The sequence below is a fragment of the Cuculus canorus genome, chromosome 2, assembly GCF_017976375.1.
Source record: "Cuculus canorus isolate bCucCan1 chromosome 2, bCucCan1.pri, whole genome shotgun sequence".
NCBI classification, from domain to species: domain Eukaryota; kingdom Metazoa; phylum Chordata; class Aves; order Cuculiformes; family Cuculidae; genus Cuculus; species Cuculus canorus.
In genome coordinates this window covers 81961658-81989497 of record NC_071402.1, presented here as the reverse complement: position 1 = coordinate 81989497, position 27840 = coordinate 81961658, and the positions used below count along the sequence as shown (strand labels likewise).

General features: G+C 35.7%; 1 protein-coding gene across 4 annotated transcripts in view; it reads left to right on the top strand.

Annotated features, from left to right (window-relative positions):
- Positions 1–27840, top strand: part of CDH12 (cadherin 12) — a 544062-nt gene that overhangs the window by 470536 nt on the left and 45686 nt on the right. For all 4 annotated transcript variants that reach the window (XM_054059459.1, XM_054059460.1, XM_054059461.1 and 1 more), the window contains 2 exons: positions 2642–2809; positions 20139–20326. In XM_054059459.1, the coding sequence (XP_053915434.1) occupies positions 2642–2809; positions 20139–20326 (356 nt within the window). The remainder of the gene's footprint in view (positions 1–2641; positions 2810–20138; positions 20327–27840) is intronic.

Below are 27840 nucleotides of genomic sequence, written 5' to 3'. Positions count from 1 at the left end.
GCAGGAAAGTTAAACACATTACACTCCCTACTTGAGACCAGCTGTTTGACTGGCATATTTTATGGCCGCAGCTCTTGTACATGGAGGTTACTTTTTGATGCTATGAAATTGATCTTCTGGTTTTGAGTTTTCATTAACACAGAGTACTTCTCTTAAGACAGATAATCTCCCTTATCTGTCTGCTGTACATTCTATTCTGTTCTAAAGTACTCTTTAGACTAACTTCTTTCCACTCTATTTTCTGATGTGTTTCTGAGGTCAGTATTATTTATGGGTGAATGTCTCCAATTTTTTTCTCATACTCAGCATTCTAGTCCATATTTTGACCTCAGTTACACTCTTGAAACGCAAGTTTGTATTATCAGGAGTATTGACACTAATATTTATTCAGGATGTTTTTCATGGAACTTGGATTTTCTCTTCCACATAGATGTATCATATGCTTTTGAATCATGGCTCAATAACTTTGCAGAATATATCTGGCTCAGGTCCCATACATGCTATTTTCAATTTTAAGCAGCCTCATTGAGACCACACTTTTCTCCACATTTGATATTGATGATATTTGCAAAGAAAAAAACAAACAACAAAGTTATTCAATTCTGGGGCTGAACAACCTTTATTGTAAAATATTAAGGCAGAAGGATTTACACACATTCAGAACACTATTAGATGCATATTATACATTACAAAAAGCCTTTGATATGAAGTTAGAATACTCTTTGTGAAGCTGAAACTGGGATGTCAAAATTTTAGTTCTTTCCCATGTATTTTTACCCCCTTTTTATTTTTTGATTTTGCTGGCTAGATATATTAAATCACCTTTTACCTGTCCATATGAACTGATGATTTTGGTAGAAATAGTACTTTCAAGGAGGTGTTTTTATGTTTTTTAAATAGAATCGGTAGAAAAGAGAAAATTGCCTTTGAACTGCTAAACGTGAAGATTATTCTCTTTTTTTTTTTTTTTTTTTTGTGGAGACAACGTTTTTTTTTTTTTATGGAAAAGTACGTAGAATGCCTTTATACTTCCAGACAAGAATAAACAGGAGGCAATAGGGAAATTCATTACTAAAGTGATAGACATTCTTCATTTTCTTGAGACCATCTGGAATATTTCTAAGCAAGCCACTCAATTGAACCTAAAACCGGTATAAACAATTAGATTGACTGTATCTCTTGCTCACAACCTACTATCTGCCATTTTCATTTTTTTCCAATAAGTGCTATTTTATTTTGCTAGTCCAACCAAGGAAGCCTGTAATACTCATAGTTCTTTTCTTCTTAGAATGAGCATACCAAATATGTTATAAAATACTATGGAACACATAGTCTCCACAATGCAAAAAATATGGAATAAGATATTCAAGAGGAAACTTAGTAATGTTCAATCTATTTACAAAAAGATTTTTTTCATGAATGTCGCATTAATATGAAAAAAAATATTTACAGTTTTGCAGTTCCATATTTACGTCAAGAACAAGCAAAACATTAAACTCCCCTGATTGTTTTCAAGAGCTCAAAAATATAGTGTTCTGGTATCTAAATGTTCTTAAGTACTTACTAGTCATATTCCAGATCTATGTGGTACAGTATATGCCATGCTGAGGTTATTAACATTGTCATCATGATCAGTGTGACAAGGGGAGAGAAATGAAACTCTTATATAATTCAGTCAACGGCTATCTTTAATAGGTTCCCAAAATAGCAGATTTAGGTCAAAGTAATTTCTTGACTCTGAACAAGTACTGTAAGCTATTTTTTCCTATTCTTACTTGTTAACACAACAGCAGTTGTTTGCTTTAAAGATAAGTATGACCTGTAAAGTTTTTTTCTTATGATTCCAGACCCATATTAACAGCAGGGGAAAAAGACTGCTTTTAAACCAAAATGGTTTAATACTATAAAATACTATTTTCTAAACCAGTAATAACTTAGAGAGGAATATTTCCAATTTGTTTAATTTTTAACTTGTGCACACTGTCTGCATCAATCTGCACCTAGTAATTTTCTAAAAACTAGTGATGAATATACAGCATTTTGCATTGTAATATGGACCTGTAAAATTTTTTCAAAGAAATGCATTTTCTCCTATATATTTAGTTTCAAGAGAAAGGCTTGAGTGGCCAAAACCTTATAGCTTTTACAACCTCGTCAGCTAATTCTGTAAGCAGTAATACCTCTCTCTCTCTGAGCCTCCTCTTTATCACATACATTCTTAAAATATCAGAAGGGAGATTATGGCACACCTATTTAGATATCAGCTATCCAAAATTAAGATTAAGACTGGTTGGGAGACAATTGAAGATGCAGGCTCTGAAAGGTATTGCCATCTCTTCTTACATTGCCCTATTCCGTACAGTGCAGCTTTCTTTCATTTCAGTGGGGCAAACCTATACTCACACCATTAAAATCCGTCCTAAATGAAAAGATGCAGCAGTCATTTTGAGCAGTTGAATAGCTGATGAGCACACTTTTGAAAAGCCTGAGTGATATGCATGTTTCTATGTGAACTCCTCTCTTATCAACCATTTAACTAGAATTCCATTTCTGGTCCAAGAGTTCTAGTATCAAAATGTAAGAATAGACAGTCACAGGCCTATATTTACTTGTCCTTTCTCTTTTCCATTTCTTCTCATAGGTGTAATAAGAACAGCATTGCCAAATATGGACAGAGAAGTGAAAGAACAATATCAAGTTCTAATTCAAGCCAAGGATATGGGAGGACAGCTGGGAGGACTGGCTGGTACTACCACTGTAAACATTACTCTCACGGATGTCAATGACAACCCTCCCAGATTCCCTAAGAGTATGTAGTATTCCAATTGTGCTAATTTTTGAATAAGCATGACTGAAATCATTAATATGAGAAATCCTTTAGATAAGGAATTGAGATCCAGGAAGAAGAACAACAATTTAAAAAAAAAAAAAAGAATACACTTGTTTTTTAAATAATATAAAGCTCAATTTGAAAGTATGAGTTTTGAATGTTTAAAAGGCTATTAGAACTAGATGATCTTTAAGGTCCCTTCCAACTCAAAGTATTCTATGATTCTATGATTCTACAGGACCAGCCTGAGCCTGGTCACTTCTTGCGTTCATTGAGTGTTTATTTCATTTCACTTTAAAAATTATTTGGGAAATACTATTTTGTCAAGGGAAACAGGATGATCCCCTTCAAATAACAACAAGTTATAACCTGAGACTTTCGTGTACTAAAGACAGAACTGGTACATGCTAAGCATTGTTATGATAATCAGGAACAGATTTTTTATCAGGAACAGATTTTTTATCAGGAACAGATTTTTTACATGCCTTGGCCCAGAAGATTATATCTATCCTTGAAAACACAGCCTGAAAATAGTGATCATCCACTGACAATTTGTAACTTTTCATATCAATTAGTTTAAATGAGACTTCTAAGAAGTGTGCTAATTTAAAGAATTTTATAGTCTGTATATGATTAGCAGGATTGTCACTTACTGCGCTCCTTCAAGTCATTGAAATTTTATTTATTCTATACCTTTCAAATGCAGAAACTAATCAAGCATAAACCTTGATAACTTTGTCAAAACAATTAGCTGCTAAAAGTTTTTAGTAAGTCAAATTCACATTAGACCATTTCTATGAATTTGCAGTAAGATCGTGGCAGCTTTTTGCTTTGTATCTGTCTTCTTACACATGAATTGTAATCTCACTTTGTATATTGTAAATGCTTCTTAGGTATCAAACCACACCTGAAACTTCACAGGTTTCCCTCATATAAAAATTATTCTTCTTTTTCTTGATATGAAAATATTTCATATTTCTGCGGGCATGTAAGAGTAACAATTTAAGGACAAAGGTCCCTCTGGCCTTGCCTTCTTTCTCTTACACTAACATCTAGAGGATATGCATAAAAACAAGCCAAACAGTAGTCCAGAACATTTCCTCACTTTCTATCGATTTTTACCCCAGGTGGTGACTTTCTATTTAACGACCCGGAAAGGATTTTTCTTACAGCAAGTTGCCCCATTATTTTGAAATTTATGTAAAATTTCAGAGTTCACAACATTGCTATGTATCTACCTGCATTTTGACCTCTTTAAAGAATTCTGAAAGTGTTGGAAAACGTGACCTTTATTTAGAAAAGACATGTTGAGGTTTTTTTTGGTATAGGATATTCTGCGAGAGTCCTTTAATCCCGCTTCTGCTGTTTTGCCCTGGTGCATGTCAGTCATATCAATCCTTAGCTCCCTTGAACTCCCTGGAAATCTTTAAAAAAGAAAAAAAAAATCATATGTTATATTAGCACCTCCAAGCCTTCATGTTCCACAGTGGTTTGAAGCACTGTGAAACAAAATATTACCCAGTGCAATAGTTCACTGATTTCATCCTTCAGGCTCTTGGGCATGCAACAGCTAATTCAAATGATTTGTTACTGTTTTGTCTGCTTTTTCCACAACTGCTTCTATAGCTAATTTAACTTTCTCATGAGTGCCCCATAAAGAAGGGTTCCAGGACAGAAAAATTCCCCTGCTATTCTATGCTAAACACGAAATAAAAATGTGTGAAGTTTTACATTTTGTCTTCTCTGAGCACTTCTCCTATATCTCAGTTTTGGGTTTGCTTTACAGAGTTGCTCTGAGGCTTTTGCCTTCATCTGTCTGTAAGAAATGATTATTATTAGCTTGTTTCTGGAGATTTATTTAAACCCTTTTTTTGTCTTCTTTATTGTGGTTTCATAGATAAAGTGGGTTCTATGGTTCTTTCTATTGTCCTTCCTGAGTCACAACTTCATTTTTTTTGAAAAATGTGTTTTGTTTTTATTAGCTGTGTTGTTTATCCTTACAGACTTGCTTTTTTTAATGACTGCTAAGCATTTGTTGTCAGTCTTCAAAACGATGTCCCTAGATAGCATCCACAGCACCCACAATGGTTTAACTGTTTCAGCTATCCCATTCAGATTTTTTTACAGTAATATTCCTCAGTTTTATTTATTTGCACTTTTTTTTTCTTTAATTTATTTAACTGAGTGCAACCATCATGTAATTTTGTAATTTTGAGTCTTAATGCTCCTGCATAGATATTGCATTTAAACTCATTACGGTTGCTGTAAAATTTAGAGGATCTAAAGAACTTTTCCTAACCAGCTAGTGTTAAGACTGTTCTCTTCTTCAAGTCTTATTTGATTTAGAGCTTCCTTTAACAACCATCATTATTCCTCCAATGATAAGGTCTGCTTTGCCTTTCTTGTGTATTTTTCTCCTTGGTACTGCTTTGCCTGACTGATTTTTCCAGAGACTTTGTATGTGCCTATTATGCTGATATTCATATTTAGCATTTGGCATTAAAGCTAGCTGTACTAATTCTCTTTTTGTCCCTTGGCTTTACATTGTGTCCTTCTTTCTCCTCTTTACTGGACTCTAATTTGATTCCGTGTAATCTACCGTTTCTGCATTTCTCAGTGGACTACCATCAGCTTTTGTAGCATTCTTCAGTGAAGAATGCAGAAATCTGACGCCTGCATCTTTTATCCAAACTATGTACTTTTGCATTTCTTGGAACTGTATGTTTTCCAACATATGCAGAATTTCCTGAACTTTTCAGCTAGAATCACAATGGTCATAGAAGAGTTTTTAAACTTTCTGAAGTTCTTTTTCCTGTGGCCAAATTAATCTTGCATCTTCTCTTGGGTCAGTCATTCTTTAGCAAGTGCTACCTACTTTCCAATAATGTGAATCCTTTCTCCTTACACATTTTTCTCAGCCAGGCATTTAAAGCTTCTCCTTTCCATCTTTCTTTCCTTGATTGTACATAGTGACACAATTTGAGCGTATGCTGCAATGAATATCCTTAACTTCAGCTTTCACTTGCCAGCCTGAATTTCATCCCTAAGAGCTCCATCCAGTCTTCCTTTATTTTGTCAGAGCTTGGGTGGACTGTAGTCACTTGCACCTCGTTTCGTTTCCTGACATCCTGTCAAAACACTTGTGATATGCTCCAAATCTGGTCAGCAAGCAATCATCCCAGAGCATCTCTTTGAACCGACATTCTCACTGTCCTTGTCCTCAATGCTTGTTAAACCATCCACTGCTGCTGTCTGTTGCTTCTTTTCTGCTGTAACCCTTGCTTCTGAAGAGTACCATAGATGCAATATAACTGCCTGTAAACTGAAAAATTCAGGGCATTGGTAAGTTCTTTGGGCCCAGTGCCCTTGTCTTTTTTTCCCATTTTCAGTTTTATATTTCACCTTCTTTGCTGTTAGGGGCCTTAGGAATTTTCTGGTTTATTGTATGCCTTCAACTACTATGGTGCTGTAAAAATATGCAAGTCCCACATAATGTCAGACACTTTTCATGATACAGAGAAATCATGGAAAGTGTCATCCTCTGAATAAAATTGCCTTGAGATCTCATTTAATGCATACACTGTTGGCGTGACGTCTTTGCCCAAATGTTGCTATGAAGGAGCAAAAAAAGTCACAAGATGCAAGCTTGTCCTGTGCTTTGCATGCTAATAGGATTGAAAACCTTTTCTTGCAGTTATATAAAATGTCACAGAACTGAATTATAGCAATGAGTCTGAACAAAACAGAAGAGAATAATATTGGAGGTTCATGTTTATATTGGAAATAATAAACATTTAGCATGACTTATAAGCTAAAATGTCAGTATGGGAACTCCAGTGTATAGGAACAAGCTTGGTCAAGGCAAACAGTTACCTAAAACATTCTTTTTTGGGAGGTTGTGTTAGACAAGATATTTATATTCTCATAAACTAAGGACTTCTGCTTAATCAAAATAGTACAAGCAAAAATAATGATTAATGAGAATTTACTTAGCCAATCCCATTTGGTTAAGTGGTATGTGAGATGATGTATAGTGTGCCTGAAATTCACAGAAATACAAGGCTAATTAGAGCTAAAAGAGATAATTGATAGAAAAAAGCCGAGTATGAATTTTACTTCTAATAGAGTAAAAATATTTTTCAGTTTTACTTTTTGAAAGCTTTGCAGCGATTCAGAGTAACTACCTGCCAGGAAAAGGTGTTTGTCATTTGTTTGACTACCCTAGCTGAAAGAATACTTGTGCAGAATTTCAAGTTATGTTTTAGAATAAGCTTTAAAAATCAGGTCCAGGTGGGTATCAAGTTCAGGCTTGGCAAGACCTAAAGAGTCCTCACGATTGCTAGGAGTTGAGACCTCCCCTATCACATTCCTCATCATCAGTCAACAAGCCAGGAAGTCCAAGTGCAGGCTGAAAGAGGGGTTTGAAGGTCCTTTAACACTAACTGCTGCAGGGTAAATGTTTTTGCATCACGTCATCAGGACCATAGTTCCCCAAAGGGCTTATACCAAAGATGCTATGCTACCGACTACCTTATCAAAGAAGATATTAATTATCACAAAATGAAGTTTAAATTTATTTTTTGAGCTCAGTGAAGTTAAAAAGAATCACAGCAGAAATGGGAGAACATATATTATTAATACTTAGAAGAAGCTACATTGATAAATAATACATTACAAGATTGCCAAAGAGATGCATCACGGCACACCTTCATCTCATCAAGCGTCCTTTCAGGAAACAGGCAGGTTTGAATGGGATATCAGCATCCAATGATAAAAAAAACACTGACTATCCTGCTGAACATGGAATTTTTTATTTAGAATCTGTGCTTTTGAACATATTCAGTGGGGAACTCCCACCTTGAGTGTCTCACAGTAATGAGGAGTGTAACAAGGGGGAAACCTCTAAACACTATATATTTCTGTCAAGAGTTGTTTGACCTGCAGGTATCTCTTGGCCCACATATCAGAAAACTGAGCTACTTCAGAAAACTGATGTTTTCTTTATAAGCAGAAGAAAAAATGAATCTGAATTATTTTAGTAGTAGAAATTTATTTCCAAAAGTGCATTTTATGTCTGCCTGACACTTCATTACTACACTGACTTTCTGCATTATTGTGCGTGTTTCATTGTTAAAGAGAACTTTTTCATAAATATTAAAATAAATGTTTCATACCAAAGTCTGATTCTTGTCAAACACAGAAAAAATAAGGCAAAGACTGGAACGGATATTTCTTTTTCTGCCATAGCAACAATGTTCAAAAAATTAAATGAAAATTTGGTATAACACAATGTTACCAGAGAAGAGTAGATAAAAAATGGGGTTTCTGTAGGCACGCATCCTGGTCCAGAAGGCAACTGATGGCCTTTCTCTCTCAGCTACTCACATACACGATGGCTGGTTAAGTAAAAAGACAGTTCAGCACATTCTTCCTAGAAGATAATGGGCTAAACCTTAACGCAACAAGCATTAGACCAGTTTGAGCTAGCTGAAAGGACAACTGTGGCTTGTTTCCGACTCTTAAAATAGGTTTCAGGAGAGAATGAATGGGACATATTTACTCCAACATTTAAATGACAAAACCTGTATAATTAGTTGGTATAAATTATACTTTATGGAATCAAACCAATTAAGTGAAGTGGTGGATTCATGTTTTGTAAGGTTATTGTGCATCAGTTTTCCTGTCTCTTTCTTTTGTTCACTGATGACAAAGTGACTGTGAAAGCAGTTTAGAGAAATAAACCCTTAGATGCTGAGCAATACAAGCACATGCAAATTATTTTAGTCAAAGTAATAGTATGTCCTTTTATTTTAATATGACTTCTAGAGTTTGAAGCCCTAATAGAAAAGAAAGGCAACTGAATTTTAAAATCTCTACTGCTCTTATTCTGATAGTAGCAAATAAAAGACCACTCAGGTGTCTCATGATGTAACTTAGGTTTATTTTTAAAGAGGGTATTTTTAAAGTGCTGGTGCCTGAATTTACTTTTTTTATTCAAAAGAACTATTTGGCTAAAGCTATTGTTTGTCATTTACAGCTCATAAGAGAAGTCAATATTGTAGGGGAATGATTAAAAATTTTTTTTTTTAATGGAAGAAAAATGAATTGTTTGGACTCAATACTTGAATGTTGTTTATTTGTGCACATCTTGGCTTTAAAAAAAGCACGATGGTCAGAAACAATTATCTCATGGCTGGTTTGCATCCACTTATAAAATAGTCAGATGGCCGTAGAGCAACACCTAGACATTACAAGTATTGGGTGTTTTTGCTGTAACTGATCTTTCCAGAAGCAACCCAGTGAATGCTACCAAGTTAGTTTTCATAAAAGAACACGGAAAATTTCCAGAAATGCTAACATGCTTGGAAACAGAAATGTAGCTGTTCATCTTTCTGATAATTATGCCTTAAAAGAGTTTGAAGGATCATTCCTAGGATCTTAAGCATCATCTGCCTGTCCATACTGTAGAATTTTGCAGTTAATTGGATTTAGATTTCAAGAGTGGTTAGTACAATGCTTTTCTCAGAATGTACTAAATCATCCACTGGAGACAACAGAGGAAAAAATCTTAAACAGGAAAGCCATCAAAACAGGTAATTCAGGAAGCAGAGAAAAAAAAAATCATTGGTGCAATTTCAGGAAATTCATTGCAAGTAAAAGATCTTTATAAAAGAGAGCTAGCCTCTTTTTGTCTTAGTTATACAGCCTTTGCATGATACATGAAACTATTTATTTATATATTTAGGGAAGCACATATACTACTTAATATAGGTTTTACTATATAAAAGCAAGTCACTATTGTTGACTCAGTAAACTAAATGTGGCTGATTGCATTCACATGGCTTTGAGCCAGTCTTGCTCAGATTTTATTGCAAAATTGGGTTCAGATTCTGCCTGCAAGTAAACGTTCTTCTGGTCCACAAATTATTCTATTCACTAACCTTAAAAATTAAAATAATGAAAGCAGAGGTTTTTATTTAAGAAAAAACAAACAAACAAACAAAAACAACTAAAGAGGAACATTTATTCCTTCCCTACTTGGACAATTTCCTAGAAAATTTACTTGAGATTAAGGTTCAGAGCTCTAATCTGCCTAGTTAAGTATTTTAAGAAGTCTGCCCAATGTCCTGTGAAGTTATTCCACCCACTGCAATTTAGATAGGGCAATATGGGTTTTTCTTGGTATTCTTGTTAAAAGTTGTTGTGCCTTGTGTGCAGCACTTGTATCTTCATTGGGTTTCAGAATGAAAATGGATCTGTCTTTCATTCGTTGAAGAATTTGCCTGGCAGACAAGATGCCCCGATTCAGTTCCAGCAGCTAATTACTTGTTTTATGCCAAATGGGAGATACTTACACAGGACAGGTAGACAGATTCACTTCAGACTAGCCTGCAGGCAGTGATTAGGTGGGAGTGAGCAAGTCAGAGCTCGCTTTGAATTAGAAAAGGGGGGAAAGCTGAATCCTGGTCTAGTCTGTCTCTGTTAAATTTCTAACCACTATGCCATAAGACACACACACAAAAAGCACTAGCTTGGTTTTGTAAATAAGGCTTGAATCTTTTAATGTCACAAAATCTTAAGCAAGTCTGATTTCTATTTACCTGTGAGTTTTGTGTAAACGAAAACTGTATTTTTGAGTTAAATGTATATTTTAAACAACCATTTTGAAGCGTGATGGAAGACACGAATGAAAAGAGTCCAGAAATGAGCTCATGCAATTGTAAGCCAATCATGAAACCAGCAACCACACAGAGGTCATTATAATTTTATATTAATGAGTCACTTAATACAGTTTTAACGCCAGCAAAACAACAGCCAAATCAGTGTGTGAATAAATACTGGCAGACCAGTATTTGCACAATGCTCTAATAGGAATCAGAGGAGCACTTTGGAAGAGCTAGGATAACTCCTCTTTAATGCAGGTTCCTTCCAAGTCTTACACCTTTGTACTATCTGTGTGTCCGTCTTCTTCTTTGGCCTTCTCTTCCCTCCTCATCCTGTCTTATGCTTTCATTCAACATGCATTCTTGTTTCCCTTTTCGTAAAAGAGACACAAATTTATCCTTAATTTCATTTTCATCTTCTAACTACAGTGTGTCCATCTCCTCCTTCTTCAGAACATTTTCTTTTTTGTCCTGAGTAATAATAACACTGTGAAAATATTTTTGTTGTTGTTGTTGTTTCCTTCCAGTTCTGAGTCTCTCCACATTTTGCTATATTGGGATCATGAGTCTTAACCATCCCAGAAAACCTCTTTATAGCTTGATCTTCCTTGGTTTGGTCACTACACTGTCACACAGCTCAGTGACCCTTGCCTGCTGCTTCTATTTGACCCATCTGAGCTAGCTACACATTTGACAACCAGTCTCTGTACTTTGAATTTTCCTATAATACCACTTGATCAGTGTGATTATAGACATTTTTACATAGACTAAAAGTATATATATAGTGACTTGTTTTGTTTTGAAGACTGAAAGAAAGACAGGAGATTGCCAGGGAAAGTTCCTAGACATTAAAATCATCTGTACTGTTAGTCTTAGCACACTCACTGGACGTAGTTTTGACTGGCACCGGGTAAAGCTTTCTTGGAGAAATTCAAGGTGTTATGGGGTATTTGTAAAGAGAAGAAAGTATTCTCTGCAGTCACTTTCCATGAAGCTGACCTATTTTGGTGTGGATTAAAGAATTTAGTAACAGAAATAGGGCATTCTATACTGGCTAGTTCTAGGCCATGGAGTACAGCTAGTACATGAAATTTCTTTGTAAAGTTGTCGCTTTTTTAAGCCTATGCTTTACAATCGAGGCCAAGCAGCCCACCTTGGGTTGCAGAACCTGACATTTAAGTGACCTTCTTTTACTATTTGCTGTGTGCAACATAAAGGAGTTAACATAAAATTCAACACCCATACAAATTTCTGTTTACACTTACGCCAGCTTTCTCTTACTTTTTTCTTATTCCTTTCCATATCAGAACTCTCGAAGCACTTCCAGTAAGAGCTGATTTCCTTCCAAGACTGAATGTAGTTTTGGTAAAAGCTCCCTAGAAACATTTTTTTTCTTTTTTTGGTAGCTGTCACTCTTGCATGATCTTGATCATCAAGCATCTTGAGGGTGAAACATTTGTTTCAGGAAAAAAACCTGAGAAATAAACTGGAGGGAGAAATATTCAGTTACCATAGATTCTCAAAGCACTAAATACATAGTAAACATTATGTTTGCTACAATATATAGGTTTCTCTCAAAAATGCATAACTAGCAAAGTCTATTCAGAGGACTGTTTGGAGTACTGATGAATGAAACAAAAACCTCTCTAAAAGTCTAAACTGAGAGAAACTGAACCATCCGCTGCAAAACAGACCATAAAAACACATATAGCTGTTTCTTGGTACTATCCTATAATCAATGAAAAATATAGGTAATTTGTCACTACGTAAAACAGAATGTTCTAATTGCACAGTAAGCAATATTCCAAGAAATACAAATGAGCACAATAGTGGTTAGAAGTTAAATACTATCTGTTGGTCATAAGTCTGTTGTTAGTCTGCACTTATCCAGTTAATTTTCCCCCGTCATCAGGTTTAAGTGGTAATTGATCATTAACAGAAAGATTTATAGGTCAATTATTTTTAAACACATTATTATCATCCTAGTAGATTATTATCATCAATAACACTATTTTACATCTTCTACCTTCTGTATAGAAGGTGTAAACAAATACAGTTCATAGAAATTCAACAACCTTTGGCAGAAATCGTAATATTCATTCCACTCCCATGTGCTTTCTGTGGTGACTGGTGAAGAAATTATTAATTTGAAACAGAGAGTACTTAGACTGAGTGCATAAAATTATCCATGGTAACCTTCAGATGGCTAAAAAGCACCATGCATCTCCATCTACTCTCTGATACTGATATTTTAGGGAAACTACATACAGTAACCCAAGACTTAAAACAAAGAACATTAAACTATTATGCACTTGTACTTGATGATTCCACATTTTTTTCTTTAAAAAAAAAATATGCTTCAGACTGTGTCAACGTAGTGAAGAAATATAATATATATTTTAGGGAAAACCAATTACATAAACAGTACCCAACGAGCAAGTGAAAATCAAATCTTCACAGGCCGCCTTCTGATTAATACAGATATCGAGCATGTTTTGTTTAGGTGATTTTAGGCATGCAGATTAGGTGTGACTTAGAGGACTAAAGGCAGGAAACTGATTCCCTTAGCTGATGGAGAGAAAAAAGGTTCTTCCAATTCAGATGATTTAGAGCACTTGGCTTAGATCCTAAAGTGAATGGTTTGACCACGTACTTAAGAGTAAATGAACTGTAGTAAAATTGTGTTATTATATTTCGTGCCAGAGTAATACAGAAAATATGAAAAAGCTCCCACAAGATATTTAAGAAAGAGAGGTGTTAAACAGAGCATTACAAACTCTGTGTTCCATCCTTTGCAATATACTTTTTATCACGTTAAGGTTTCACATATATAATGCAATTTATATTTTATAGGTAGAATAGATGTATTGATTTATTTCATGAAGATGGTGTGATCACTGGAATATTACTAATGGACCTACCTAATAAATGTCAATTACATGCTGCCTGAGATTCTGAAGAAGGAAAGACATTTTCTCCTGAAAACTATCCTTTTTCTATAAGCATACTACACCATGATAATTCTTTATAATCACTTTAGAACTTACATGAAAACATTTGATTCAAGATTTTCAATGATACTCCTTAAGCACATTTTTCTCATTTGCTTTCAGACATTTTTTACTGACTTTGGGGTGGGTTTTTTGGTAATAATGTCTTAATTGGGAGACTAGATATTAGCTGAACAGTTCTCTATTGATCATAATACATAATGAAGCTGATCAGCTAGAACTGTTTTTTTTTCCATCTAAGCCCTTGGAGATCCAGGAATCACGTTGTGTAACACACAAACACATTGATAAAGTTAAACTTTACACAGATGATCATGTAGTCATGACTTTCTATAGAGCAATACCAGTGGAAAGGGAAGTGAAAAGGTAGGATCTTTCGTATACAGTAATAATAGTATGATTACAGCGGTTACTCAGGAACTCGATTTGGTCTCCTCCACTTGTCAGAATTCAACTGTATATCATCTAGGGTAAACTCTTAGTTATAAACTTGAGGAAGTTCTAGAAATGAGCATATTCTTCCCTTCATAGTGAAACTGTGCCACCATATAAAAGGAAATTTAAGATTCTCCAAAGAATGTTAAGTATTATTCTTGCCTAGGTATTAGGACACACATATATCTAATTGTCTGTGTCTCCAAACATTGGCTTCTAGGATCATACTATGCTGTTAAACAGAATACTCCCTATTTTCTCTGCTATTCCTAGCACTCGTTGGACACAGAAGCTGTGCATCTAAATATCTTCAGAGAGGAAAATGAACAGGCATTTCCCATTTCCTGAATCCTTGTTCCAGCAAGGGGGATATTTTGTTTTGAGGAATTACACTCTGATGTGCAATGAGGAGGTTTATTTTTAGAAAGCTTTCTGACAAGAGCTTATCATTAGAAAAAGCAGCAAATGGTTAAATTGGAATTTTTCAGTATACAAAAATTAAACCAGGTATGATGACCTTTTTATTTTTTTTTCCTTTAGGCAGGAAAGAAAGAGGACAGCCTCAAAAACTCAGTCATTAGCTCACCTGAAGGACTGATAGAGTTCTGGCTCAGCAGCTGCCAGATCTGGGGCAGCTCTATCACGTTGATTAAATTTGGGCAGGATCAAACTCAAAAGGGGTTTTGCTTCAGCTCATTTTCCCTTGAAGACCTAGGGACCCCTGAACATCCAGGTTCTCTGCAGTCTGAGGAGATACAGCTCTTGCTAGGTGTAGACTTCAGGATCCACGGCAGGCAATCAGGAATTTTTAAGAATGATTATGCTATACCTAAAGGGACCATAAACCCTAACTCAGTACAGGGTTTGAGGATGGAAGAAGCCTTGCCACAACTGATGTTTTACCAGACTGTACCAAGCTGTGTGTGACCTGCATTAGAGCAAACGATGACAAAGCCTCATCTTTCTCTTTCCTACAAAAGATCCCAGTCCCCTGCAGGGCAAAGAGCAGCAGCTAAGAATGGCACGAATACATCTTACTACTGTGTTAAACAGCATTTTTCCAGTTTTAGAAGCATATACAACAGATGCTGCTAATTATTAGGCTTATTAGTTGTAGCTGATGTAACAATTTTACATCAGCTTGTATTTACAGTATCCTTTCTTTTGCTTATTACACTCTTGTTAAAATACCAACAAGTAATCGTGAACTGTCGTCTTTGGATTTTTCCTAAACAGGGAGGCATCAGTCCCCCTATAACCTGCACAGGACAAAAACTGAAATGTCTTGGTAATTTAGGCCAATAAGAATGCTATAAGTAATCTCGAGTACTTTTTTTTTGTGAGAAAACATTAAAGATTTATGTCAGAGAAAGAAGCTCTTTTATTTCAGTGTTGTCGCCAATAAGATTCATGCTGACATGATTAACTGAAGTGTAATACTTCACCAGCTGCCAAAGAGAACTGAAAATAATACAGACAAAGAAAAAGCAGGAGAGGATAATCTTGCATAAACACAGTACATGTATGGTGACAGATTAGAAAAAATGTTCAAATACGATTTACAGCTGTTTTGCTGAAGGTCATTATGCATTTAGCTTAAGTACTTACATAGCAACGTGGGTTATTTCTTAATGGTTGCTTTGGTAATGAGATTTAATGGTGGTTTTCATTTCTTATCCTCATCAAAATTGAAAAAAAAAATTGTAAATGATGGTTCACCTGTAAACTGCAAGTGTGAAGAAACAAAACAAAATTCTCCCTTTCTAAGTGAACATCAAATTCCAGAACAGCTTTTGAGCCTTAAAAAGTAAAATTGATCTAATCATGTCAAAAGAACTATAAATGTGTGCTGAATTTCAGTCAATACGACTTATTACCTGTCAGTCAGCTCTGATTTCTTCCCACTATGCTCTTTGGAACCATCTTTGTTTTAGAAGCTCTGACGCAGCATGTATGAGTTGTTAGTTCACTTCCAATTCTGTTTCCTGAATGCTTTTGGAGCTGAGAAATAAGCTCTATCAGTCATTTTAGCTGAAAAGCTAAAACAATCATTGCTCATTTATTATTGTCATTCTCATTGATGTTGCCCAACCTGAAACTCCAAGGAAGATTCACACTTTGACTCACATAGAGACTACACAGGCTTTGTAGGGGAATGTCTGAATGCTTATGTTAAGCTATATAATCACTGGGCTTTCTCTGGTTTTGATTCTGGGTTGTGTTTTTAAGCATTACTTAAGTGCAAAGTGTTGGGTAAATTAAGCATGTCAACTGGCACATGACTTGACAGGAAAAATAACGTGACTCTTTTTCTTAAAATTTGATTTTCAGCAGAGTGAAAAGTCTTGAACAGGCAATATGCATAGCTACTAGATTTCCTATATGAGAAAATATTCTGGCATGCATGCAATATACATGACTGAAATCAGTAAAATGGTAACTTGTTGCAGAGTCCAGTTTCATAATGCGGTCTGACGGGAGTAAAGTCTTGCTCCTTTCGTACAACCCACATCAGTCATCCTTTACAAAAGCCAGCAGCAAAATTAGAAAATACTTTTAAAAGAGGTTTATACAAGTAGAATGAAGGATTTTTGTAGGCAGAGAAGTCACATGAGACAATCTACAAAATTTGACAGAACTGTTTGAGCAACATAACCAGCTGCTGCTTAAGTTTGTCTGAGCTGCTTGTTCCATCATTCCTTGAAGCCTCAGAGAATAGATTTTCAGGACCTTTGGAGTAAAAGGCTATTACGCAGGCCTGATTCAATATACCTCTAAAACAGCTGGAGGTAGTAGTGTACACAGGCAAAATGGACAATAAAAAATGAATAATGCTAAACTACCACAGCAAGAAGTAATGCCTTCTAGAAACAGAAAAATAAAAATCTACAGAACTCTTTTTCTGTTACATTTCATATGCAACATGCATTCATCATTTCAAATGCCCTCTGTACAAAGACCGTTTTCAGGGGGAAAAAAAAAAGAAAAGTTTTTCATGCTACACATTATATTCTATTGAAGCTTTTTTCCCCCTAAGCTGGCAACAGTATACATTATTTGTTTTCATTTATTTTATTCTGAAAGTATGTTGTCACAGCAGCACCACTAACAGTTTCCATATGCTGTGAAGACACTATTATAGGATGATGATGGCAGTGTAATTACGTGCTGCATCTTCAGAGATCTGACTCTGACAGAGTTGAAGATTACTTTAGAGTTTCAAATGAATCTGAATGACCTCATCCTTATTGCTGTTGAATTTCTGGAAGTGATGAAATGCTAAGTCATTGCAAATAACTGATAAAAGCCTAAGAAATCTGAAATGAGTAATGTAGTATCTCTTTCACTTCATTTATGTCCTATGTGTTTTATAACCTTGTACAACATTTTATAGAGAAGTGTTTGTTTTAATGAATCTGAGTGCTCTTCTGTTCACTAAGAATAGATCAACTAGTCAAAGAAGAAAAAATCCATTATCATGTGCTCTTACATTTTATGTTCACAAAAATTGTGGCTGTAAAGAGCAAACACTGCAGCAATGATTTCTGTCATACAATAGAAGTGCCTATAGAAGACCAAGGCGTCAGGGCTGGAACTATTTTATGGAAACATAATGTAAGATTCCAGTGTAGGCAGAGTGCTTTTGGATCTTTTTCTTCCACCTCTTATGAATAATTTGCATAGCAGAGACCCACAAATATGTATATTTGTAAGCGACATTAGATGATAAGTGGATTTGTGATTGTCTCCTACATACCATGTTAAAATTTTGTTGTTTGCTCAGTCATTGAACTACAGCTAAGAAATAGCCGAGGTTCCTCTGTCTTGAGAAAATTTTGCGTCGTATTTCTTCTTTCCAGCAATAAGAATAAGGATAAGGATAAGGATAAGAATAAGGATAAGGATAAGAATAAGAATAAGAATAAGAATAAGAATAAGAATAAGAATAAGAATAAGAATAAAAGCTTCCCTTAGTACATTCCCTTGGAAAGAAAAGAAGGAAAGGTTCTTTTAGTATGTTCCCTTGGAAGAAGTAGTGAAATAGTAATTGCACAACCCTTAGTAGCTCAGTCAATGGACACTACAAAGCCGCACATGGTAATGACCAAATGTGAATGCTGACATAGGCAGGCATTACTTATAAGTATTTCTCAAACAAATAAAGCAAGTTTTGCCTTCAGATATACTTTGCATACTTACGGATAGAGAGAAGAAACAGACAAAAGTCATTTTTTCAGAGGCAATAAAACAGACAATTATATAGATGTTATAGCCCAAACTACTATCTCACAAAAAAGTACATTTCCTCCTAATTCAGCAGTGTTAATGTTGTATTTGTCCTCACCTGGAAGTTCTGTAAAGCTGAAAAAGCTGACACAGCATGCATTGTAGGGAGATAATGACAGGGAGCAGCATCTTCTGTTTAATTCAGCAGCTGGATGTGAAAGTCATCTATCCTGCTCTTACATGATCTACAACTTCTCAGAGCCTTATTTTGCAAAGTGTGACTGAACCACTACCAGGAGGAAATCTCTGAGACGTCCCCTTAATATACCTCCCGCAAGTCACAGATGTGTGTCCTGATATACTATAGAGAAAGAGGCGTACATTTCCTCCTCTGTATTCACATGCAGAGGGATAAAGAAGGCCACTGCAATGTTTTCCTGTGCTGAAGTGACTGCTCTGTGAGAAGTGTTGGAGGATGACCCAGGAAGACAGTATGTGCAGTGGCTGGAGCAAGCAAATGCCAGCTTTGTTCAGAGCCAGGGCAAAGCGAAGTAAACACCGTGGGCCTGCTGAAACCAGCTCCAAAATCTGCTGGCAGGTTTGACAGTAAAGGCTGCTGTGAAGAAAGGCAAGCACTACCTCCCCACTGGAGATACTTTCCATGGTGTTGTTTGCTACCAGCTGGGCAAAATAACAACTGCAGCAAGAGGTGCAGCTGAACTGGAAACGCAGGCACTTCAGCAGTGCTGTAATAAACTAGGACACAGCAGTATAAAGCAAGGCCTGCTGCTACTGATAGCATTCAAGTCCGGGCTGACACTAAGTATTTTAGACTTTTTCTTTTAGCAATTTTAACTGTTATGTTTAGCATTTTTTTTTTTCAGTAGCTGTTTCCATGAAAACATTTTATTCTTATGTATCAGCAGTAATGCTTATTTTAAAAGTGTGTAATTTTCATGTGGGTTTTTATTTTAATTTTTATTACCACTTATAGTGAATACACTGAAAATAAATATGCAGAGCTGAAAATGTGTATAGCACTGTAATTTTAATAAGAGCACCCTCTGGTGGCTAATGTATAAACAACACTCTTCACATTTTCTCTACCACAAGGAGTTGTACATGTATTATTGAATATTACAGAAATAGATGGTAATAATTTTTTCCACTGATTTTTTTCCCTTTCATCTACTATGAAATGCATCAATGTATTTTTTCATACAAAATAAAAATTCAGATACTAACAACTGTTAAACATGGAAGGAGGAAAATCATAGAATCATAGAATCACCAGGTTGGAAAGGACCCACTGGATCATTGAGTCCAACTGTTCCTATCACTCCCTTAAACCATGTCCCTAAGCACTTCATAAACCCATTTCTTAAACACCTCTAGGGAAGGTGACTCGACCACCTCCCTGGGCAGCCTCTGCCAGTGCCCGATGACTCTTTCTGTGAAGAATCTTTTTCTGATACCCAGTCTGAATCTCCCCTGGCGGAGCTTCAGGCCATTCCCCCTTGTCCTGTCCTCAGTCACTTGGGAGAAGAGGCCAGCTCCCTCCTCTCCACAACCTCCTTTCAGGTAGTTGTAGAGAGTAATAAGGTCTCCCCTCAGCCTCCTCTTCTCCAGGCTAAACAATGTTTATAAACTTGTACCATCTATAAGTAAAATTTAATTCAGAAGAGTCAACCATGTGGGTAAAATTAAAGACAAAAATATAGATAGGTATCTGAAGAGGCAGAGATGCTAAGGCCGTAAGAGTTGCACTGAACCAAAACTAGAAACGAAGGGAAATTAACGTGTTCAATCAGTAAAACTTGTATATGTTTTTCTAATCCTTTTTGTATAAATCTCATCATTTTAACTGGATGATTTAAGTCTGTTTGTTTTGCACAGGCTCCATGCTTTTAATCAGACATAGTATGCTAATTATCAAGAAATTCCAAGAATGAATTTACCACTTTGTCACAGGTATCTTCCATTTAAAAGTACCTGAGACCTCGCTTGTTGGTTCTGCTATTGGAAGGATCAGAGCTGTGGACCCTGATTTTGGGAAAAATGCAGAAATTGAGTATAATATAGTTCCAGGAGATGGAGGAAACTTGTTTGACATAACAACAGATCAGAACACCCAGGAAGGAATCATCAAACTGAAAAAGGTATGTGGCATCAATGGGGTGTACGTACCTATGGCTCAAGTAAGAAACTAGGTAAAAAACATAAATGTTATGCAATTATGCCTCATAGTTAACACAAGGTAATTTGTATCTTTATTAGGATCTGTGGTTGTGATCTTAGTCTTAAAAGATATTGGAGTTTCGTGTTTCATTTCATGTACAACCCAGTATAACTTTGCACAGTAATGCGAGTTTTAATGGTAGAGAAGTTGTTTTTATCTCTTTCTAGAAAGTATAAATTGTCTTTTATGGGAAATTTTCCACCTAAAAACTTTATGAAAAACACTCCAGTTCAGGGCATGGAGTGAAAACTATAATCTGTGTTTGAGATAATGTATTTCATTTTCACTTGTAAACATTTTATTTGAAAGTCTTGATTTTATGTTTGTTATTTGAATAATACTGTACAGTACTCTGGTGAACAGAGTTTTTACTCACGGTAGAGGAGTCCCAAAGCATTGCAAATCAACCTGTCCTACTTCTAGTCTCCTAATAGTGTCCCAAAGAGCTGGTTATTAGATATTCATATAAGGGAGAACACTGAATCTCAGCGACTGGTGTTACTTTATTGTACTAGAATAAGTTCAAGATTATTGTATTTATTGAATATGGAAAGGATCACTGTTATTTGTAACTTAGTGATTAAAACAGGAGAAGATCCAAAGTAGGAGAGATCCAAACCAGGGATAGCCACGCTTGAACCGATGATTGTCTTCTGAGACTAAGCCTGTACACATACACCACTAAACAACTTGTTTAGCAGAAAGAAATCTGAACCACCAGCTCATTTTGACAGGCCAGGTTATGTTTTATAGATAGCTCATGCTTGTAGGTGTTATTTATGTAAAATAAACACATCCATAAACTGAACACTTCACAACAGTATGAGAAGGAAAGGATTCTGTTTGAGTATTAAGACAAGCTTTGGGAGAAGAGAAGCTTTAGTTCTGCTCTGACCATGGATGTACATTTGCATTATACTCATTCTGTCAATAAAATTCCTGGTTTCAGCCTGCTGACCTGGGAAATAGTAAATTATCCATAGCTGCATTAAAGGATGAGATGATGTCATCACTTGGTCTTCTGCTGGATTTAGTTACATAAAGTGAAAGCTACAATACCCACAGGAAGCAATTTGTCGACAAGACACAAACTCTTTGCCCTCTTCAGACACACCCTTGAATTCTTAAACTTCACATTTAAAATTCATTCAGGTCACCTTTTTCCCACTATGCAGATAACGGAAAATCAGCTCAATCTGGAACTGTCAGGCTAAGCAGCTGCATTCCCTTCCGTATGCACTGCCAGTCAGAAATGGCAATGAGTGGGAACCATTGAAAAACAGTTTGCACATCAAGCGTAAGGGCCCCCTTAGATTAGTCCAAAGCTTCAGCTCTGCTGTTTGTTTCTATACACAGCAATGAAATTTTTCCATACTTACGGTTAAGTGAGTGTGTATATATATATAGACTGTATAAGCAAAACATTCAAAATGGCAATGCAGATTCAAATAGCATGCATATAACTGATGAAGAGCATTCACATATGAATTTGCCTGATACAGTTATCTTAGGACCAGCACAGGAAAAATGCCTGGCCACTTTTGAGACTACTGTATGGGGAATTATATAATATCTAATAAAAAAAAAACAGCTGAAAAAAATTACATAAATAATGCTATATCCAAGTATTTTAGAGTTGGAAATTGTATTTTGCTGCATTTATTTAGTCTTTTGAGTAACAAGATAAGGCATATCTGAAAGCTTAGAACACTTTCACAACAGCAGAACATCATTTGATGTTACTTAATGTAAATGATAGAGCTCTGTCTCTAGATAGCAGGGACAAAAAATAAAATCCTAAACACTTCTTAATCTTCTTCATCACAGTGAGCCTGGAGACAGTGACAGGCTGTGAAGATCAGGGAATGCCAACTTTTTTTCTGTACAGGAATGTGGAAAAAAGATAAACCAAATACGCAGGTCCTCCAGGAAAGACTACTTTTATGCAGACCCTACACATCGCCCTTCACAAAACTTTTTTTAGGGAAAACATCCCATTCACTAATTTTTAAATCATCCACATGTTTTAAGACATTTTGGGATCATCCAAAACCCGCCCACTTACGTTCCTTGCTGAATCACAGGTTAAACAAAGCAATCTGGATTCTTAAAGAAACTGTTAACTCAGGTGCTTTTTTATAACTGCTACACTTGTAATAATATAAATGCTTCATGGGTTGCAGTTTTCAGATTTTCAGAAGTGCTGGAAATTCACAATTCTGTAGTCACCTATTAAAACATATATTACCCATACTGTACAAACCTGCAACAATGCTATTCATTTGCCTGCACAAAAGCAATTTCACATTACATAGTATTCAAAACACTGATTTGACCTTGTGATATTATGCAATACTTCTTAGGTATACATTTAAGTCCTTCTTTAAATCAAAGCTAGTGAATGAATAGGACCAACGCTTCCAATTATGAAATATAAATAATAAAAAAATCAAAGTCACTAATAAAAAATGTCATGTGCTTTAAAAACAAGTTTGCACTTTATTCTGTATTGTAGCATATTCTGATGTTGTAAGTGCTGCAGTCATTCGTGCTAGGCCGTTTCAAAACCATTTATAAAGTTTGCTTTTATTTTTCCTGAAAAAGTTCTTGCAGTCACAATGAGTCACTGCATAGATGCTTTTTCTGTTCTGTTGTTATGCAAAAAAAAAAAATTGGAGGTATTTCTATATAAAATTGAGAAAAGTTATACTTTCCCAGACTCCATTTATTTTTGATGGAAAATACATTTGATGATACAAAATTGCACAAGTCAAACTGTTCTTTTCAGCACACTAGGTGCACTGGCAGAGGCAAAAGGCCATTCTCTGCTTCTTGGACACTAAATGGTCACAAACAGCTACAGCTGGACAAGGTGAACATCTTAAATCATCTGTTTTGGCTGCTAATTTACTTTCATGTTATGATCCAATATACGCTTGATTACTACTACTCTTGTGGTATTTACATATATTGAAAATAGAACAGCTTTTCTTATATTCTGCTAAAGAAGTTATCCAAATGAAATTTAGCACCACTATGTGGTTAGTGTTATAATAGATTCCTGTCTATCAAAAAAAAAATAAATATATATATATATATAATCAGTAAAAAGAGAGGAAAATATCTGGGTTTAGGATAGTGCTGCATACCATTCCCTAGAAGAATAAGAAATATTGCTATATTAGGAATAAAGCGACCTATTTCTTCCCTTGTCTGGTGTTATTCAGACAAGTGTTTATTGGGTTTTATATTTATATAGTAGCTGTCATCCGACCTGAATGCTTCAGCAAACTACAGTAAGTTTAGGCTACAAGAAGCAGGGTGACAGAAGGAACCATCTCTTTCATACTTTAGTGGCCTCAGGTGGGGCACAGACGAGTACTCCCAAGTTTGAGGGGAAAATGCATCATCATAACAGTGAGCGTAAGGCAGACTCCTGATCTCCCTCAGCCAGAAAAGCATTAAAGCTACTATTTGCTTTACTAGCAAGACTATAAAAATTTCTCATTTCACCCTACCCCTTCATTCTCCAGAGGCAGAAAACACATTCTGCAGGTGTATACATAGGCACTGTCTGTCTCTAATCATAACCTGTGAGTTTTCTGTTGAGTGGGAATTGTGGTTTTATATTTTGAGGAGAAAGAGCAGGTGACTCTCAGTACAGTCACAAATTAATGACCCAAATGCTGCAACAATTATAAAGACTATGGCAGCCACAGAAAGTAATGACAGGAAGAGTGAGGAAGGGGAGATCTTTTGTCTCTGCGTTTTGCAGATAGAGCTGTTGGATTTGTTTTTTTTTTTTCCTGGAGTGGTACATCTGAAGAAATGGGCAGGATGCTTGAGTGCAACAGAAAGTTGAGCTCCTGACATTAGACAACTTCTTCTCTCCTCCAGGTAGAGAACATAGATATATTTTGTCCGCTTTCCATCAAACTCGAAAACACTCACTTCAGATTTGGTCAAATCTACACCACTTGCTGTGGACGTGGCCTACAGATCTCACTTTTTTACAGGGCATTCTCATATTTGCAATTAATGAATGTTTCTCATCGATCTGGAGCTTGCTTTAATAAATGAACCTACTCTATAATACCAATTGTTTTTTTTATATTATTTAAAACCAGTGCAGAAGTGCAATTACTGAATCATGCCAATGCACAGCAAATAATAGTCTTATGGCAGTATTTTACAAATATATAGACACTCAATCCATCTTCAAGGGGAAAGTGTGTTGCCAGGTTTTGAGACAGGTGTACGTGATACAGTTGTTCTACAATGGCACAGCTCCAGTATGAAGACAAACCTGGTTTACTGTGCACTTCCTCTCAGTCTGACACCATTGTCTGTAACTATCCATATGTCCTGGAGTTAACAGTATTCTCTCAAATATGGATTTTCCACCATTGTAGGTGTGTATCGTGAAAGCCTGAATACTGTTGTTATCTCTCACATTTGGAGAAAAAAGCAGAAATTTCTGGAATTACTTCTCCTGCCTCCTTGTGAAGCAGAATAAAATGACAGGATAGCTCTTTTCCCAAACTTGTCATGCTTCCAGTCAGAATTCATTACATCTTTCCACCCATTTCTTTTTCATTTCAATTCTTAAATACTCTGTCTCTTTCTTTCTCCATCTATGGATCTATCTAATATATAGATTTAGAAACAGATACATCCTTATAGTAGCATTTCTTAACTTCTACTTCCCATACTTTGAATATGGGAAACAGCAATATTTAAAAATATATCTATTTATAACACAGAGCTGTTTATGTGCTTTCCTAGTCATACTAAATAAATCTGTTCATGGTACTTCCAGAGTTGCAAGATAAAGTGATTTGTCAGTATGTGTTATTTGATTTCAGGATTTGTAGAATGTCTTTGCTGCACACAGCTGTGTATGTGCTGATAATACTATACTATGCAACTGTATAAAGCAGCTTGTAACTGCAACATAGGAAAAGGCAGATAAGGGCCAGTAAGGGGGCCAAATATGTCTATTGTGTCACTGGCACTTAGAATATCAATTAGAAACACTCCTGTAAGTTTTGAATAGTTCACAGTTAATAAGACATAGCCCTAGCTGTTTACTGTGGAAAAGACACATAACTTTTGTAAAATAAAAGCCTTATTCAAACATCTTTCTAAATATAATTATTTTAATAGAAGGAATAAATATTTCTATTGACTATTTAAAAAAAAAAATCCAGACATCTCTATTAAGTCATTCCATTACAATCTGATTAATTAAAAGACATTTCAATAATCTTATAGGGTTTTTTTTCTGTAAAGTTTAAACATTTACTATTTTGTGCCCTTACCAGCATTCCAGATTTTAAATTAAAGAGGACTGAGCACTGTCAGACATTTATTATATAACAGCAAAATATGTTTTAAAAAAAAAGTAGTTGAAATTAGTATATAAATAAACTACTCCTTTCCTTCACAGAATTTAGTGGTATCTACTAAAAAAAAGAAATACAAAAAATGCTATTTTAACATCTTTAAAACTAAAAATCCAAAAGCTTTTGCCTGAGAGCTAGGCAGACATTAATTTCTTCTGTTTTCAGGCAAACTCCAGGCATATCAAAGTAATGCCAAAATCTGACACTATCACTAACTCTCTGTGTGGCGCAGCTGTTCAAAACTGGGAAGACCAGAATGGATCAGGAGATTGTAGCATGGACTCCCCATAAACTCAATACAATAAAACCATATTATTTTGCTGCATTACAGATGTTGCACAAAACCTTTTTTTTAAAAAAAAATTAAATTCTAGATTTACCATTTGTAACATTTCTCATCTTTCCACAGATGTTTCGACTGCAGTTTAGCTTCACTCATATTAATAGGTTATTTTGTGGGAGTCTGTCACTCGTTTCTTTCTCTGATGATGGCTCAGGACTTCTTTCCTATCTGTTCTTATTTTTGAGTGCCATCTGTGCTTTGCATTGACTGTATATTGTTTAACCTTTAACTGTACTTATTATCAGACCCATAGAAGGACAGAGAGTGAGTTGCTCTGAGCTTACAGTAGGAAAACATTTTTTTCTGGGGGGTCAACCTGTCCTTTCATATATACACCAGAGCATAATGCTGGGGAGAGAAGTAATGCAGCCACTTTATCCATTTCTTGGGTAGCTGTGCAGTAAAATATGTCAGCCTGAGCACACCAACACACAGAATTGCTTGAAAACTTATTTCATTCTGTCCATCTCAAAACAAGAGCTCTGTTCCTTTTGCATGATGACAGTGGTGCCTGAGCACTGGCCAAAGACCCTGGTCTGGTACTGCAGTGTTGAAGGATAACTGTGAAAGACAGCCTGCAAGTACCACATGGATTTATATTCTTTCCATTAGCATGTCTATCTGCAAATATACTCATGCACCACAGAAGCCAGTCTGAACAATTTTAATAAAATTTTGGGGTTATGAAAGATCGATACATGGTGTCAGTTAAGATTACTACTGAATGGAGAGGTTAGATTTCCTGCTTTTTTGTCTTAATCATTTATCTCTAGCTTTACCCCTCATACTGAGAATTTTTCCACTCCAGACTGGTTCTTTAAACTCCAGATTTTCTCCCTTTCACATATATTTTGAAAATATGTTAAAAATTTATAATCACCTGGAGAAGCGTTTGTGGTTAATAGGTCGGTTGTTCATGGGGAAATATTTTTGCAAATGAATGACAGTGAAAGTGAGTAGTATAGAATCTGAAAAGGCAATGTGACAGTAATTTGGATAATGAAGCAGCATGTCCGTTTGTAATGAGGGCAAAAGCTTAGGGTTTCAACACTAGGGCACAAGATCTCCCACACAATTTTATCTGTTTCTTCTTCATCTTAGTTTCTTCTTTCTGTCAGTCCAACAATGAAGGTGCAACTCACACTGGCTTTTAAGAGGAATTTTGTCTGTAGGAGGATGGTTGCATGTAGTAGTGTATTAGTCAGCAGTTGTTGGGTTTCAAGCCTGATTATTTCTATGGTATATAGACTTGGATGGGTAATTTTAAATCTTCAGCTGAGACAAGACAATCCATCTGATCTATTACATTTATAAAGTCTTCTATAAGAATTTAAAATCATTATGCTAGCTGTTTAGCTGATATAAGTCAAGGCAACTCGACTGATTTTAATGGTGCTGCTTCAATTTACACCAGACTGTCATCTGGGCAATTATGTCCTGTTGTGATGTGGACAGAAAATATCAGAATTTAGATTTAACCTAGCTGTGAAAAATTACCGGAAACACTGTGGTGATGATGGCTGGGAAAAAAAAAATGACAGACCATGAATTATACTTGCTCACACACTTGTGAGCCTGCTCCATTTCCCAGGTAGGATATCCTTTCCCCTCAGAAAATTTCCGACTTGACAGTTATAAGCAGAAACCACTAGGTGCCAGTGTTACCCAGATATCAGGAAAAGAATT